The following is a 15751-nucleotide window of genomic DNA, read 5'->3' on the forward strand; positions in this document are numbered from 1 at the left end:
ATCCTTATAAAACCAAAAATCTGTTAAAAGGGCATACCTACGTATGGCATAAATACAATACATAATTCGGACTTATTATTCCTATATTGCGTTCGTTTCGTTGTTGAAAACTCAGTCAATGTCGCCACATGATAATATTATATAATTGTCTTACATAAAGCAACCAATTCGATTCTATATCTAATTACCTAGTCAATTTACTAAGAATACATAACTCTTTAATGTCCCGGAGCCGTAAGTTCACATTTTTGACACATGGCAGCGTCCACAAAACGTAAACTGGCGCGACCTAATGAAATTTTAAATAAAATCCTGTAATAGTATAAAAAAAAATCAAGTACTTAAAAACAACATATCGCTTACTTTAAACATAATCTAACACATGTTACATTTTTGCGGTTCTTCGTTAGTGAGTATTTTACCATATTAATTTATGGCACGTAGGAAACATTTTAAGAGATACAGTTTAATAGGAAAACGGCAGTCTATTAATATAAAATATACAGTTCTTTTAAAATATTTATATAGCAAATTAACATAAAAAGTACATTTAAAATTTATACATCGGCACTCATCACCTGAGCTGTCATTTTAATAAAAAAAAAGGATTCTTATAAAATATAACGGTCGACAAAATATTATACTTATGGGTAAGAAATTAGGTGTTTGGGGGTGCAGCTGGCAACTTCGTCTATACAATTAATTTAACTTTTCATGACGTTTACTCTATCGAATCTAATCTAATCTATTTCTGTTTTGATAGCGAGTCATGTGTGTTGGGGATGCATGCCTCTGGGACTGTATTTCATTTCCATTTTGCTATCGTTGTTTTGTTCATATAAAGTACCTAAGAATTATGCCATACTTAGCAAATTTGTGGTATGACTTATATTCTACTAAAAAAATAACCTAACCCTAACCCACTTTTTGCTAGCAGAAATAATTCTGCTCTTGTAATATTATACTATACGATTATTATGGCAATTTTTTTGAATACCTCGTTGGTGGCAAACAAACATACGATCGGCCTGATGGAAAGCGGTCACCGTAACCTATGGACGCCTGCAACTCAAGGGGTGTCACATGCGCGTTACCGACCCATTAGAAGCTTATACACTCCTTTTTACTGTGTACTTATTATAAAATGATTTGGTACGCGTTCCCTCGCTTGCAACTCGCTCGAAAATAGATGTGAGATATTTAAATACTACCCGTGGTTTACGGGTCGCAAATACGGTGTTTGAATAGAATAAACATTTATTCGTGAACATAGGCAAGACAAAACACACATAATAACAACAAGATGAGAAAGGAATGAAGTGCCACGAAATGGCCTCACCTCAGCGTGTTGCTGGTGACTTCCAACGCTGATTTACCGATGAGACTATCATTTCCATAAAGAAACGATTTTATATGTTTTTTAAAAAAACCTACTTCCCAGTGATTTAATTTATCACCAGAGATCGGATTTTTGTGCGTCATCTCATACTAAAAGTCATTAAAATGACGTAAGTCACTAAGAATGTCACAAATCCGTCCGATCTTTGTTTATCACGCAGGATTTACTTATTATGCCATATATCATTCATTTTTATTTTTAAACTAGTGCTGTAGCAGAGTCTGTCATTACGATTCAAATGACATTTCAATAAGTTGATAGAAATCGTATAATATTTGTTTAAGCGCCTCCTTGTACATAGGTTTAAATTGTAATTAATCGCTAGATTTGGCAAACGATACGTCTTAGCCACATCGCAACATACTTCAAAACAAATGTGTCAAAAATGTGAACTTACAGCTCAGGCACAATAGTAACTACTAGGCACAATAAAACAGATATAAGTAAATGTGAAACATTCAGTATTCTAAAATTATTCCAAAATAACTGTTTTTTTATTGCAATTATTTAGTTATACTGAAGTAATCGCAAACAAAGAACGCCTTAGTTCTTGCCTACAGTAACGATTTCTATTCTATTAAACATGACTCCCTATCGGCCCTGCGAATGATTCAGACCATTCATATGAATGCCATTGCGATTTAATTGCGAATTCATCTGTATTTATGCGTAAGTATTGGTGAGATCTACTGGTCTCAATCTACCTATTTTAATTACTGTAACTTAGCTGTAGCCTTTTTTTCACCTCACTTTAACATGATACTGATTTTATTAGCAGAATGTGGTTGCTAAAGGTTGTATAGTTGTAGAATTCTTCTTAACTTTTTCCAAACGCAAATCTTACCCCAACCTGGCAGATAGATAATATCTACGTTGAGAAGGGTTAACTTTAAAAAAGTCGTGAGGTAATAAATAAACGAGGGTAGTCCCTTGCTGTGGAATCAGCGTATAATAACGTAGCAAAATTTAAATCGAGAGCAATCACAAAGGGGAGCGCAGGTGTTGAATACGAGAGCTTTTCTTAAGCGCGGTGTACAACGTTTGCATCCCTTTCATTACTGCTGCTTTCTCTCAATATTATGTTTGATTGCATTATTTTTGATATAACTAGAAGTCGAAGTGCAAATTCAATAAGCAAAGGGTGTAGTTTAATGCTAATTGCGTTAGATATGATAATAAAGATCGTACGTAATTTTAACACTGTAATGACCTAATAAAGCCTTCTATGTCTATGTCTACGTGGTAGTTTCGAAAACCACGTTATTTTTACCCAAGTAACACTTCCTTTCAATACTTACAACAGATATTTTTTTTATGGGGTAAATATCCTTTCTTTGGGGTTACTTTTGAGTTGATCAACATTTTCATGTCATTTCGTGTTTCAATAAAATAAAGAACTATTATTTTATACATAATATTATTATACTTATTATAAATTAACTAAATAGTCACGCTGAATAAATTGATTTATAAAAAAAACAAAAGCGATTACGTTTTATTACTATCAAACAAGGATGATTTACGAGTAGGTATGGATTTGCAATCTTCATACTAAGAATCGTACCTCCATTTTTTAGCGCCAACTATTAAATACTATCATAACTACACTGATGATGCCTACAAATGTATTTTTTTCAAAATGTGTGTTAACGTGATATTAAAATAAAAATTATGTCATTTGTTCTTATAAAAAATTAAACACGCAAAAATATTTGGGAAATATAGGATATTGGCCACTCCCAGCTTGCGAAACAGCGCCATCTAGTTTTAAGCCTAAAAGGTCCATACATTTCTGGGGTAAGTTTTTTGTATGGGCTTTGTCAGTCCCGCATTAAATCGTCGTTGCTATTAAAATAGAATTAAAGGAAGAGTGCAGAGTTTTCGTGTCTTCTACCAAAAAATAAGGCAGTAAAAACTACATCGTCACTATTTTGGGAGCATAGAACAAAATCGCGAATGTAAACTTGACCCTTGAGTTTTTGAAACGAATAGCGAATAGTCGTGTTTCATTCGTGAGCTCCGAGCCTATAATAGGCGACGCACGGCGGGCCGCTGCTCCGCGGCTCTAGCCGGCCGATTAATTAGGTTTCGTCGGTTGACGCCTAATTAACCTCACTCGGCACAGACCCGATTTACACGTCGATATGGAACCCTTCTCTTAGTTTTTCTCATCAGTATCAATTGTTTCGCTTAGTTTAGTTTAATTAATGAGCTTTATAATATGTATTGTTTAACGTACTTAATGCAATCAATTCGGGTGCGTATCGATCGATATAACTTTTTTTGTTATATTTTTAGTCGTTATAACGATCATTTGATATAATTATTGAATCATATAACAACAAATAATATACTAACAAATTGTATAATTCTTATTTAATATATTGATCATTTTTTCGAATAACATTTATTATAACATACTTTGAGTATAATGCTTATTTCCGATAACAAATAAATTGTATAACATAAATTCTTTCTAAAGCACAGTTAGACTAACGAAAAAAATACAATAAATTAAATCCATCACTTACTAGAAAAGTAAATTAGGTTAGAATTGTGACCCCGACACACAACGCGCTGCTACCAGAAAAATAGGTTAGGTTAGGTTAGAACTGTGACCTTTAAACATAGGTACTGCTATCAGAAAAGTAGGTTAGGTTAGGTTAGAACTGTGATCACTTGAAAAAGAATAAAATTAATTCATGAAATGTTTTATACTGTTTGCTAGTTATATTATACTAGTCGTATATCAATAGATAGTTATACCATATAACGGTTGTTATAAATAAGTGTTATACGAAATAATGATTATACAAAATAAAAGTAGATATTTTGTGGTTATACCTAATGTTAATTATGTCAAATGAGTAATTATATCCTTTAAATATATACCAAATGTTGTTATATCAAATGTTACTATACCAAAAAAAGTTATACCAATCATTACACACCCAATCAATTCTACGTATGAAGCTTTACTAATTTATTTTTACTATACATATCTAAGCAGTCAGTTTCAACACTTTTTGTGTTAACTAATTGTTATTGTGATCAAAATAGTGTGCATAATTCCTAAAGATTGTTATATACAGCTGAAAAGCTTGAGATGTAAACACACAAGAGTGGATATGTTTGCTACAGACGGAGATAGATGGCTTGACGGGCGTCGTGAGGTTTAATGAGGAGGGCCACCGCAAGAATTTCTCCCTGCAAGTCATGGAGATGACTGTTGAAGGGGAAATGATTAAGGTGAGAAATTTCTACACGTTTTTTCCTATGTCACTAGGAACTTTTCACTTAATTCGAATTCTGATTAAAATAATTATGTAGGTGATACTATAACGCAGTGTAGGTTTAAGAGAAACTTATGACTGGCTGATTTGATTTTTACTAAGTAACTTAATAAAGTCAAATTCTTATTCTTTTATTTGTTTGTTGAAAATGTCAGCTCACATAAATATGAAGTAGCAAATGGGATCAAGCCATTATTTGAAAACCCAGAACACACCAATTAAAATGGATACCAACTCCAATTTACTTACAATCTATCAGATGCTAGTTCCAAAATTTGCTTCTTTTACCGAGACTTATTCAAAAAAGGATTCAAAATCCAACTTTTTAAAGAAATATCTTGAGAGTTGGTTTTTTTCACTTTGCAAGCTCTCTACCATAACAGAAATATGGATTTCTGCGTTCACGGAGATATCTGATGAAGTATTTTGAATGATTTTAGCTATGCCAGGGAAATAATCAAATTTCATATTGTGTAAAAATGTTGTCCACAACTCTATTTTTGCTAGAAATCCGTTAACTTTACCTATCTGCTGTAATTATGTTCTCATCAAAGATATCGCGGCAAGATACTCGTTTGCCACTTTCAATAGCCAAACATAGTCAGAAAATAAATCTGCAAATCCAGTTTTGTTATCCGTACTAATATTATAAATGGGAAAGTGTGTGTGTCTGTTTGTTTGTCCGTCTTTCACGGCAAAACGGAGCGACGAATTGACGTGATTTTTTAAGTAGAGATAGTTGAAGGGATGGAGAGTGACATAGGCTACTTTTTGTCTCTTTCTAACGCGAGCGAAGCCGCGGGCAAAAGCTAGTACTTCATATAGCTAATATTTGGCAAATAAACGAGGTATGGGGGTCGCGAAAAAAATTAAGGGGTCATAAAGGGCCGTGACACCATAAAGTTTGAAAACCACTGATAGTAGTGATTATTATGTAGGTGCGTGATAAAAGATATTTTCTGTATAAAATAAATTTCTACTTTATTCGTGAGTTGGTAAAGCCGAGTATCGCCAAATAATACAAGTGAACTAGACTGGCTCGAGAGCGCCGAGTTAGAAGTGATTTATTATACTTAGTGTGCCCCTTAACGCCAGAGGTGTGCTAATCGATAAACTATTCCTGCAACAGATCGCAACTTGGTACGACAACAAAGGCTTTGTGCCGGTGGTGCCAAAGCTGCCGGGCCCAAGTATTCCGGGAGTATACAACAGGAACAAGACCTATATAGTGTCCACCATAGAAGAGCCGCCCTACATAATGCGTGTAAACTCGGACCACGCGGAATTCACGCCTAACGATCCGTACAAGGGGTTCTGCGTTGACCTCGCCAAAATGTTATCGGATAAGTTGGAAATCAAGTGTAAGTGACTTAATTTACAATGTTAGGTTGAAAATCTGATTTAAATAACGCCCTTTAGGATGTTCATAGTATGTAGATATAGGTAGGTACCTATGCCATGTGTTCGGATTCGTGGTGGAGCTTGACATAATATTGTGGTGTGTACATTTTTTTACAGGTAGGTACATACAAGTATAAGTATAAGTAGGACACTATGACACGAGTTTGGTGCCTTTGTACGTTTACAGGCATTGCATGCGAGCCGATATTGTGCACACGGCTGAATGGCTGAGGCGCAATAAGAAAGTCGATGATATTATATTTATTAGTGTTATCTTGCGGGCACGCTCACGCTTATTAAAACCTAATAGTTAACAATGTGTTATATTCATACAGCTTAAAATTTATTTTGCAGATGAAATTAGATTTGTTAAAGATGGCAAATATGGAAGTGAAAATCCTAAAATGATAGGTGGATGGGATGGAATGATCGGTGAAATACTACGAAAAGTAAGTTAAATGATATCACACATATTAAGTAAGTACGCGTATATTGAATTATAACTAGTACTAAGCGCCATTTTTTCTTTCTAGGAAGTCGACATGGCCATAGCTCCTCTCACAGTCACAGTTGGGAGAGAAACAGTAGTCGATTTCAGCAAACCATTTTTGTCGTTTGACGTTAAACCGAGTCTTAAGAATATAGCAGATGACCCCGGCGCTATTTTCAGCTTCCTTGATCCACTCTCAACTGAAGTTTGGGTAAGATAACATTCAAGGAAATGTGAAAAAAGGTGTATTTATTGTGAACAAAAATAACATCAATTTTCTTATATTAACAGCTCTGCCTGATGTTCAGCGTGTTGGCCGTGACTGTAGTATTGTTTATTGTGTCAAGATTTTCACCATATGAATGGCGAGTTGTATCCTACACGGATACTCAATCTTCCGAGCACGCTGAAGTTGCGACTACTAAGGTAAAACATTTTACTTCTAGTAGATCAAGAGCCCAAGGCCGCCGGACCTTCCTCAGAGTCTCAAGGATGAAACTTTGGGATAATGTAGAGTTCGTATCGACGGTCAAATTTTTCAGAATCGCTTTTAGAATAGAATAGATTAGAATATAATTTATTTGCTTAAATATGGTACATTAAGTTGGACAAAATATAAATCAGCAGTCGGTATCACATATTTAGCCAAGGGCGGTATGCAAATATTAATCTTAAATCTTTACATTATATACATTTTCCATTACAAATTAATATACATTTATAAATTCATTTTAATATTTCCAAATTCAATAATCAATTAACAATTGCAAATTATATTATTCATATCAATCTATCTATTTAATTTAATTTAAAACATTATTCCTCCAAAAGTTCTTTGATATTGTAGTATTGTTTATTAATTAGCCATTTTTTAACTTATTCATAAATAGTGTGCCTTGTAGCTTACGCAGTTCTTCTGGTAATTTATTATATACAGTGATGCTCATGCCGTAACAGTTGTTTTTAAATAGAGCAGAAGAACATGATGGCATTAGCAATTTACTCTCGTCTATTAAATTTGCCTTAGACGTGGATTGCGATTGACTGTTGTATATGAGGAGAGTTCTTACCGTACATAACACGCGAATTCCAAAATTTATATTCCAGTTAATGTAAGCAGTCCTAGTTTTTGGAACAATGGTTTACAAGAGGCCCGGGGTCCGTAACCACATACTGCTCTCACACAATTTTTTAGTATAAGAAAAGCTTTAATGAAATCTGGTGAATTTCCCCATATAAGAATACCATATTTTAAGACTGACGTTACGTAGCCATGATATGCGAGCAATGCTGTACTTTCCCCGGCAACCGATCGCAATTGTTTGAGAGCAAATACAATTTTTTTTTAACGTCTAATATACATTATAAACGTAATCTGCTGTGCAAAGTTTTTTGTCAATTTTGTCGCGTCTGGTAAAAGTTACGGCCGGCGGAAGCGGTCTGGCATTGATGATTATTATACATACAAATGTACGTATATGTATGTATGTGTACCATGAGTACACATACATACAAATCAGCCTTGAGAATTTAAGGAAAGTTTGTACTTTATGTTCACCTTCAGCACTTGATAGCAAAAAAATGGCCATCGTGTCGAACTAGAAATTATGCAGACATTAACCGTCGATACGAACTCATCATTGTACCAAAGTTTCATCCTTGAGAATTTGAGGAAGGTCTGGCGGCCCTGGGCTCTTAGCCCATAGTGTTAATATGGCGGCGGTGACGTTCACTGCTACTGACGGAAAATGCGTGCAGCTCAGGTAGGCACAAACTGGAACTACTGTTTACCAATTAAGGTAGACTGGTAGAGAATGCCTCATGGCATTAAGTTCGCCTTTTGTACATTAAGTTATTCTTTTGTGCAATAAAGTTTAAATAAATGAATAGTTGACTTGAACTAATTTTGAAGTAAAACATCGATAGGAAATAATGTTGAGAACCTTATATTTAAATTGACATTGTCTATTTCCAAATACATGCTCAATTGGGCCTTGAATCGTGACTCATCGCAAATTACGCTAGATCGGGCCAGAACTTCGTCCAGTCATCATACTATACGCATGTCAGGCACCTCGGCAAGGGCCTGCTCGGTCTAGCAAGAGACATCGTGGAATTATATTTATTATCATTTACTTGATTATTGCAAAAAAATATGCTATTACGTGTCACTTCAATACAATTTTATTCACATCGCCAAATGTTTCAGACTACGGTCGTCAACGAGTTCAGCTTTTGGAATTCTATGTGGTTCTCAGTGGGCTCCTTTATGCAGCAGGGCAGCGACATTACGCCGAGGTCAGCGTATATTTTAATATTTGATTGTGTAAAGTATATTAGTTTTGTTCGTTATCCAGATCGCCTTAAATAAACTTCAGTTATGCTTTTGCTGAATAGAATTTTTTTACTAAAAGTCTTGTAAGGGATATTTAACATAATGTTACTCGTATAGAAGTAAGTAAGTAAATATTCTTTATTGCACCATTTTACATGTAAAAAAAATACATTCGGGTATAATATTATTGGCGTTTATTAGATAAAGTGTGAAATATATTTGCGTATGGAGTTATGTGATATTTGTATAAGTTAGTATGAAATGAACTATGTTATGTATGTATAAGCGGCTATATTGCTAACCTACATTTAGGGTAGTTATAATCACAATCTGCTTTTTCGCTCTAATTTCTTACATAATTTATTAATCCAAGAATTTTACCTCAATTAATGTTTCCCATTAAGATTCAGTAACATTTCAGTTGAAACATTAAGCTTTTATATTTGATAAACATATAACTTTACGTAAAACAAATAGTTGTTCTTGTTAGTAAACTAAACCTTTTATGCAAAATTATAATCCACATTTCCAGAGCTATAATTCCACATTTCAAATAATTCTCGCGGATGGAAACTGGGAACCTAATAGCTAGTGAAACATTCTGTCCAGTGTTGTAAAATAAATGTAACTTCAACTACTTATAGAGCAACGTTATTTATCGGAACAAAATATCCTAAAATAATATGCAATGTGTTCACGAGGAACTAAAACAATTTCGATGGTTTACAAGTTAATTACTTAATAAATGACACTTTTTAAAAATAGACTTAATAGGCACATATTATAAACGAAATTGGAAATTGCCACTTAGTCGAAATTGTCCCGGTGCACCTCATACTACTCACATACTTTGTATTGAAATCTCTACAAACAATAGCCAAATACGACAATGTTAATAGGTACCTACATTAGATATTACATACCTACTGAGATCAAGAAAAAAAATAACTTGTAGTTTTCTCGAGTCCCAAGCTTCAATTAATGAATCATTATTTTTTATTATTTCCAGATCGGTGTCTGGCAGGATTGTAGGAACAGTTTGGTGGTTTTTCACGTTTATTGTAATATCTTCGTACACGGCCAGCCTCGCTTCGTATCTCACGCTACAACGCATAGCCGAGCCTCCTCAGACGTACAGCAAAGTGGCAGCTTGCCCCGAGGTGAATATTTAGATATGTAATGTGACTTATTAAGCCTTTGAAACACGTTTTAGTTAAGTAGGTAATTAATATATTTTATTTTTGTATTTTAACACGAACTACTACAGCCTAATAAATACTAAAGTCATCATAATAAAGAAAAAGTGACACACCCTCCGGTTTTCAGCTTACGCTCATGCTATGACCCCTAAGCTAGTGCCTAAGTCACGGCGGTAGGTAAATATGTTAGAGTGTAATATGTTACCTTTGACTAATTCTAAAAGGCGATCACTTGGTGCTTGGACATAAGTTATATGTCCCTCATACTTAAAGACGCTGAGACACGTAAACTGAACTCGCCAGTATAATAATATTTTTATTAGTTAAACATTTTCAGTAAAAAAAAATGTAAAATTAACATTTATTTTGTTTCTTACCAGGACACTTCTGAAGGGATAAGGAGCATTGCTATACCTCGTACTCGCCACAGTTGGCTAAGTATTTTACTTGATCATTCTTCTGCTGATGACGACGCTGACAAACCATGCGAGATGTTGGTCACCGTAGCTAACTCTGGTGTAAAAGACTTTGCAGTAGCTTTACAAAAGGGATCAGAACTACGGTAAGCATTGTTTACAGTCGAACTGTGCATTGCGAAACTATGCATTGGCGTTTTAAAACCGTGTTTGCACAGCGAAATAGCACAGCCACTGTATTTATATTCCACGCGCTTTGCTAACGAACGATAATTTATGGTATACCTACAAAACATTTTATTTTAGGGATGGCATCAATCTAGCACTGCAATCTCTAAAAGACGACGGTGAACTTCAAAAACTCATTCGGAAATGGTTTACTAAAGCGGAGTGTGATGTCGCTGAAAAGGTATGTCTATCAGGTCCTTTCGATCAATGCATAAAACTTTGACGAAGATTAAAATATGCTCATAGACATGTGTAAACGAGTTTACATGTATGTAATATAGTTTGTAATTGTTTTTCAGAATGGACAAGTGAGTGAACTGACTTTGGGTCAAGTGGCCGGTCTATTCTACGTGCTGGTGGGTGGTCTGGCGCTGGCGCTGGGCGTGGCCCTGCTGGAGTTCTGCCAGCACGGGCGCGCGGAGGCGGCGCGCGCCAACGTGCCGCTGCGCGCCGCGCTGTCCGCCAAGGCGCGCCTCGCCTCGCGCGCCGACCACAAGCCCTCGCATGCTCACACGCACTCCCGGCAGATGCAGCGCGAACACGAACGACTTGGGTGGAATGGAGGAGCCTATGCTGGAGTGAGTAACTTACTTTCGTATAAACCTGTAATGCGTGTTTTATACGCGATAGTTCGATGATGTTGCCACTGTTTATAGCTAGATTTAAACCGAAATGAAGAACTTTGTTCAGAAATACTTTAAAAATGTTTATTGGAATTCGACCGCCTGGGAGCCAACAGATATTGATTTTGACAACTTCTATGTGGAGATGTTACCATATATATGTGCCCATATCTTAATCTTCGGATTTTTTTAAGGTTTCGTAGTATACTAAGAACATTTAAATTACAGTGTCACGATATTCGTCTGTCTGTACATCCGTAGGTATTCTCCATGATCGTTACTAACACAAAGCTAAAATTTGGGACGGCAACTATTACTTAGTGAATTACATGCAAAAACACTTACCTAAAGCCCATCTTGTATTGACAGCTATTTCTCTTTAAATTATGTAAAAATACTGAAGTTAATAACCTCACTTGTCATGTTTGAATCATAATAAATCGGGTTGAATAGGTTTGTGTCATAAATTACATATAATAGAGCCAAATCCTACAATAAATAAAATGAAATGTAACAAACACAAAGCATACTTTTATAGTACCTAAATGACTTATAACCTTTTGTAACAGTACTACACGCCCGCAAACCAGATCGGCCAGGAGGAAACGGCGTTGCATGCAAGTTTCACGCAAGTGTGATCCGCGGCGCGGGAGGCCGGCCCTGCGTGCCGCGCCTCCCACTCCAAGCAGTCCTCCAACGTGGATCTCTACCAGCTGTAGGGACAAGGACCAGTAGCGAGCTTAACCTGCACCTGCTCGCAACATAAAGGCTCACGAGCAATATTCCTTTGATGACTCAAAAAAGTCGCCATAAACAGACTGCACTAGACAACTTGGAGTGCATCCGTACGGAGCATTTTTTAGTAGCCCTTACACAATGTCACTCATTCTCATGCCATGCCAGACTTCGTGGCTTACAGAGGTCTAGTATATTTATGTACATATATTTCAAAGGGTCGGTTGCACCAAACTGTCTGTACCGAATTTAGCTTTCGCTATTTTTTTGTATTGGAGTTTTCATAGACTTCTTCTGCGTGACGTTGACTCTATTAACTTTGGTTGATGCAGCTAGCCCTAAATGGTGATTATTCATTCCCACATAAGTGTAACAGGTGTCATGCGATGGATTCTCAAAGTAATCTTTCCTTACTTCGAAGCTTTACGACACTGGTAATTTTGAGTTTTTTGTTTAACCAATATCATTAAAACTAGCATAGTGAATTTGTAACTCAATAATGGTAATATAAATTCCATTTGGGATACTTTATCTAGCCATCTATACATTTGAGATTGTAATTCCCGTCCCGTTTATTTCCAAAAACGCCTGGCGGTTTTAACCGAGTAGATAAATATCAGGGTCTTAATAATTACGTAGTACCTAAGTAACTTTTTCAATCAGCTATATGTATTATTTTGTATTCAATAATTGTCAAGTTATTGCAGGTAGTAGCAGATAACCGTTAATGAAGGTGAGTTATCGCGGCGGCGGCACGTTGCCGCGATAATTACCTTCTCGTTTTTACTGAAAACAATCTGAGATAAAATTACTCTTTATTAGTATTACGAATTCTTTAATAGTCATTTTTATTACAATATCATTCTTAGAGATTTAAGAAATATAATCAAATTACACAGCCATAATAGTAGTAAGAAGTCGTCATAGATGTTAGGTATACTTAAACAAAAATATTGGTGTACCTCTGGTGTATCTCCTTTCTATGCGTCACATTTTTACTGCCATATAATTATGTATTTATGTTTACCTACTGATAATGAACTTTTAACTGTTTATAATTTTTAGATACTTGAATATAAAATAAGTTAAACATTTTTTTTCGTCAGTCTGTGAAAATTTGATCTAAGAAACCTCTGGCAGCATTCGTATATTTTAAAAAGTGCGCTTTGAAAGAAAAATGAAGGTGGTAAGATGGAATTCTAAAATTGTAAGATAGCGGAATTGCGTTCTTATTTATTAATACACGAGGACGTCTTATTATGTTACTCACCTAAGTAGATATTTCTTTATAGTGATAGAACGGTCCTCGTGTATTACTAAGTGGCGATCGTAGATGTGTGATAAATGATAATTTTATCATTAGGTTAGGTAGTCAACGAATGTTTTACATTCATGCATAAAAAAATCTTTTGTATAGGTATCTTTGTACAAATGTTGAAACAAACTAAAGTATAACTATTATTTGGAGTTTAAAATATAAAATTACTAAATAAAAAGGTACTTAAATTATACGATTCGGGTTTTTTTTTAAATCCGAGCATTCGATTTAATCATTCGAAAGTCTGCGGAAACGGCAAAATCCGAAATGATATAGGTACATAGGTACACTAGCAGAATTGTTTATTATAGTAAATATATTATTCAACACGAAATCGAGCAGTTGAATTTCAAAAATAGGCCTCCTGCTGACTGGCCGCTGTAGTGATAAAGAAGCCAGAATTGCGTAAAAAATCAAGTAGTAAAATTGTCATATCAAATAATGATAACATACGTGGCATAATCATACGTGGAGGTGTTTTTTTTTTAATTAATGGTAATTTCCTAACTGAATAGCTTAACATATTAAGCATCCGTCCCATTAAAATGCTTAATAGGTACTTAATAGGACCTGTCTTTGATTAGAAATTTTACAGTACTACCGCACGTTCATAGCTTTCGTCCGTTTTATCGGACATTGGAGGTACGAATAGTAGTTTGGTTGGATACCGGATATTCTGCCACTGCAACTGCCCGATCTCCGGTCTTAATTTTTTTGCCTAAATGATGTAAATTTGATTGCTCACGGGCGCAATTGGCGGTGCAGGTTTAACGTTTCATTGAAGAAGAGCAGATAGAAAATGAACTTTCTTCACTTAATATTTGTATCAGTCTTCACCGAAGAGCTGGCATAGGCCGTATACCGGAAATACGTTGAATCTCTAGTAAAAAGTGTTGTTTGGTTGCAGCTAAAATACGTGAAGTGAAAACTGAAAGTGTTAAAATTAATGAAGGGGCTATTTAATATTATTAATTGGTTGTGATATTACAGAAATAATTTAATATATCTCGCCTGTTTCAAGTACTTTACGGTTTTACATTATTACTTAGTTCTGGTAATTTTATCCGCATTTCAAATAGGATGGAAACATACTCATACTTAATAGGTACCTACATTGCGAATTCCGATTCTACATATTATGAAATTAATTTTGAAATAGTTTTTTCAATAAAGTCAATCTAAAAGTTAATTAATGTTAGTTCGAGGTTTACAAAACTAGTAGATTATTATTCGGCCAGACTTAGTTTGACCGTGAGTGGGATGGCTGACCGCGCTACATCCGTCCGTCAGTAGAACATTTGATTCAAACGACTCGGAGGGTGTTTAATTAAATTATATTGAAAACCGACTCTGCAACATTTGGCACTTTTGTTGAGGCAGGAATTCGTATCCGGGATATTGCTGATTTTCTTTGACTGTCATATACATATACAATTTATAGAAAATAACATGTTTAATATGAAAAAAAAAAAACATTTACAGCCTGACAGAAGAGAAGAAAATAATAGGGACGCCACCGTCTATGTAAACTATTGAGTCACTACTCACTATAAACAATGCTTTAAACATTTAAAAAATATAGTTTCATTTGTACTCTTTTTTGCCAAGCTGGTACATTTGAGGTCTTTGCAATGTTTTTATAGCGCACGTATGTCTATATCTGCTCTTAAGTTTCTTTTCTATCGATAAGGTACTTTTCGTGAGCATACCCATGGTCACGTAAACTGTCAAGTATGTGACAAAAAAATAGTATAATACTTACTTACCTACTAAATTTATAAACATTAGTAATATGTGTTACATACCTAAATGTTATTCTTCAAATGACTGATTTACATAATCGTTTCACTAAAGTAATCGTAAGGTAGATATTTCAATATATGTTATCGTTAATATAACTCAGTCGAATTAACTATGATCTGATTGATAATAGTAAGTTCAGAAATAGAAGTATGTATGTACTAGGTAAGAAGACACCTATCAGGTGAATTATTTTATTTTATTCGATTGATCATATGATCATGATTTGACGTATATATTATAACTAAGTATTAAGTAGTTAGTGGTGTATTTATTTTGTATTAGTGTTATGATAAATTTATCTATATGCCAAGACTAATATTAATGTTTGTTATAATAAAAGTAATTAAAATTGCGTAATTCGTCGCCGTTTGTTTTATTTTACCTGTCAATGTGTAAAATACCCATTGGTCCTAAACCAAAGCCTGCTCAGGGTCAAGACAAATTTCTGAGAAACACATTCGCAATTTAAAGTTGTTTTTCCCTCACTAGCTCGGAAACACGAGTTTTGTCC

The 15751-nt window shown here is 34.8% G+C and overlaps 1 protein-coding gene across 1 annotated transcript in view; it reads left to right on the plus strand.

Annotated features, from left to right (window-relative positions):
* LOC125240455 (glutamate receptor 1-like) overlaps window positions 1-14964 on the plus strand; it is a 192568-nt gene extending 177604 nt beyond the window's left edge. The window contains exons 8-18 of the mRNA XM_048148349.1: window positions 4541-4648; window positions 5822-6053; window positions 6448-6542; window positions 6627-6794; window positions 6875-7009; window positions 8793-8881; window positions 9928-10078; window positions 10498-10679; window positions 10840-10942; window positions 11061-11339; window positions 11954-14964. Coding sequence (XP_048004306.1) covers window positions 4541-4648; window positions 5822-6053; window positions 6448-6542; window positions 6627-6794; window positions 6875-7009; window positions 8793-8881; window positions 9928-10078; window positions 10498-10679; window positions 10840-10942; window positions 11061-11339; window positions 11954-12022 — 1611 coding nt within the window. The 3' untranslated portion in view covers window positions 12023-14964. The remainder of the gene's footprint in view (window positions 1-4540; window positions 4649-5821; window positions 6054-6447; window positions 6543-6626; window positions 6795-6874; window positions 7010-8792; window positions 8882-9927; window positions 10079-10497; window positions 10680-10839; window positions 10943-11060; window positions 11340-11953) is intronic.
* Window positions 14965-15751: the final 787 nt, after the last annotated feature.

The sequence above is a fragment of the Leguminivora glycinivorella genome, chromosome Z (genome assembly GCF_023078275.1).
Source record: "Leguminivora glycinivorella isolate SPB_JAAS2020 chromosome Z, LegGlyc_1.1, whole genome shotgun sequence".
Classification (NCBI taxonomy): Eukaryota; Metazoa; Arthropoda; class Insecta; order Lepidoptera; family Tortricidae; genus Leguminivora; species Leguminivora glycinivorella.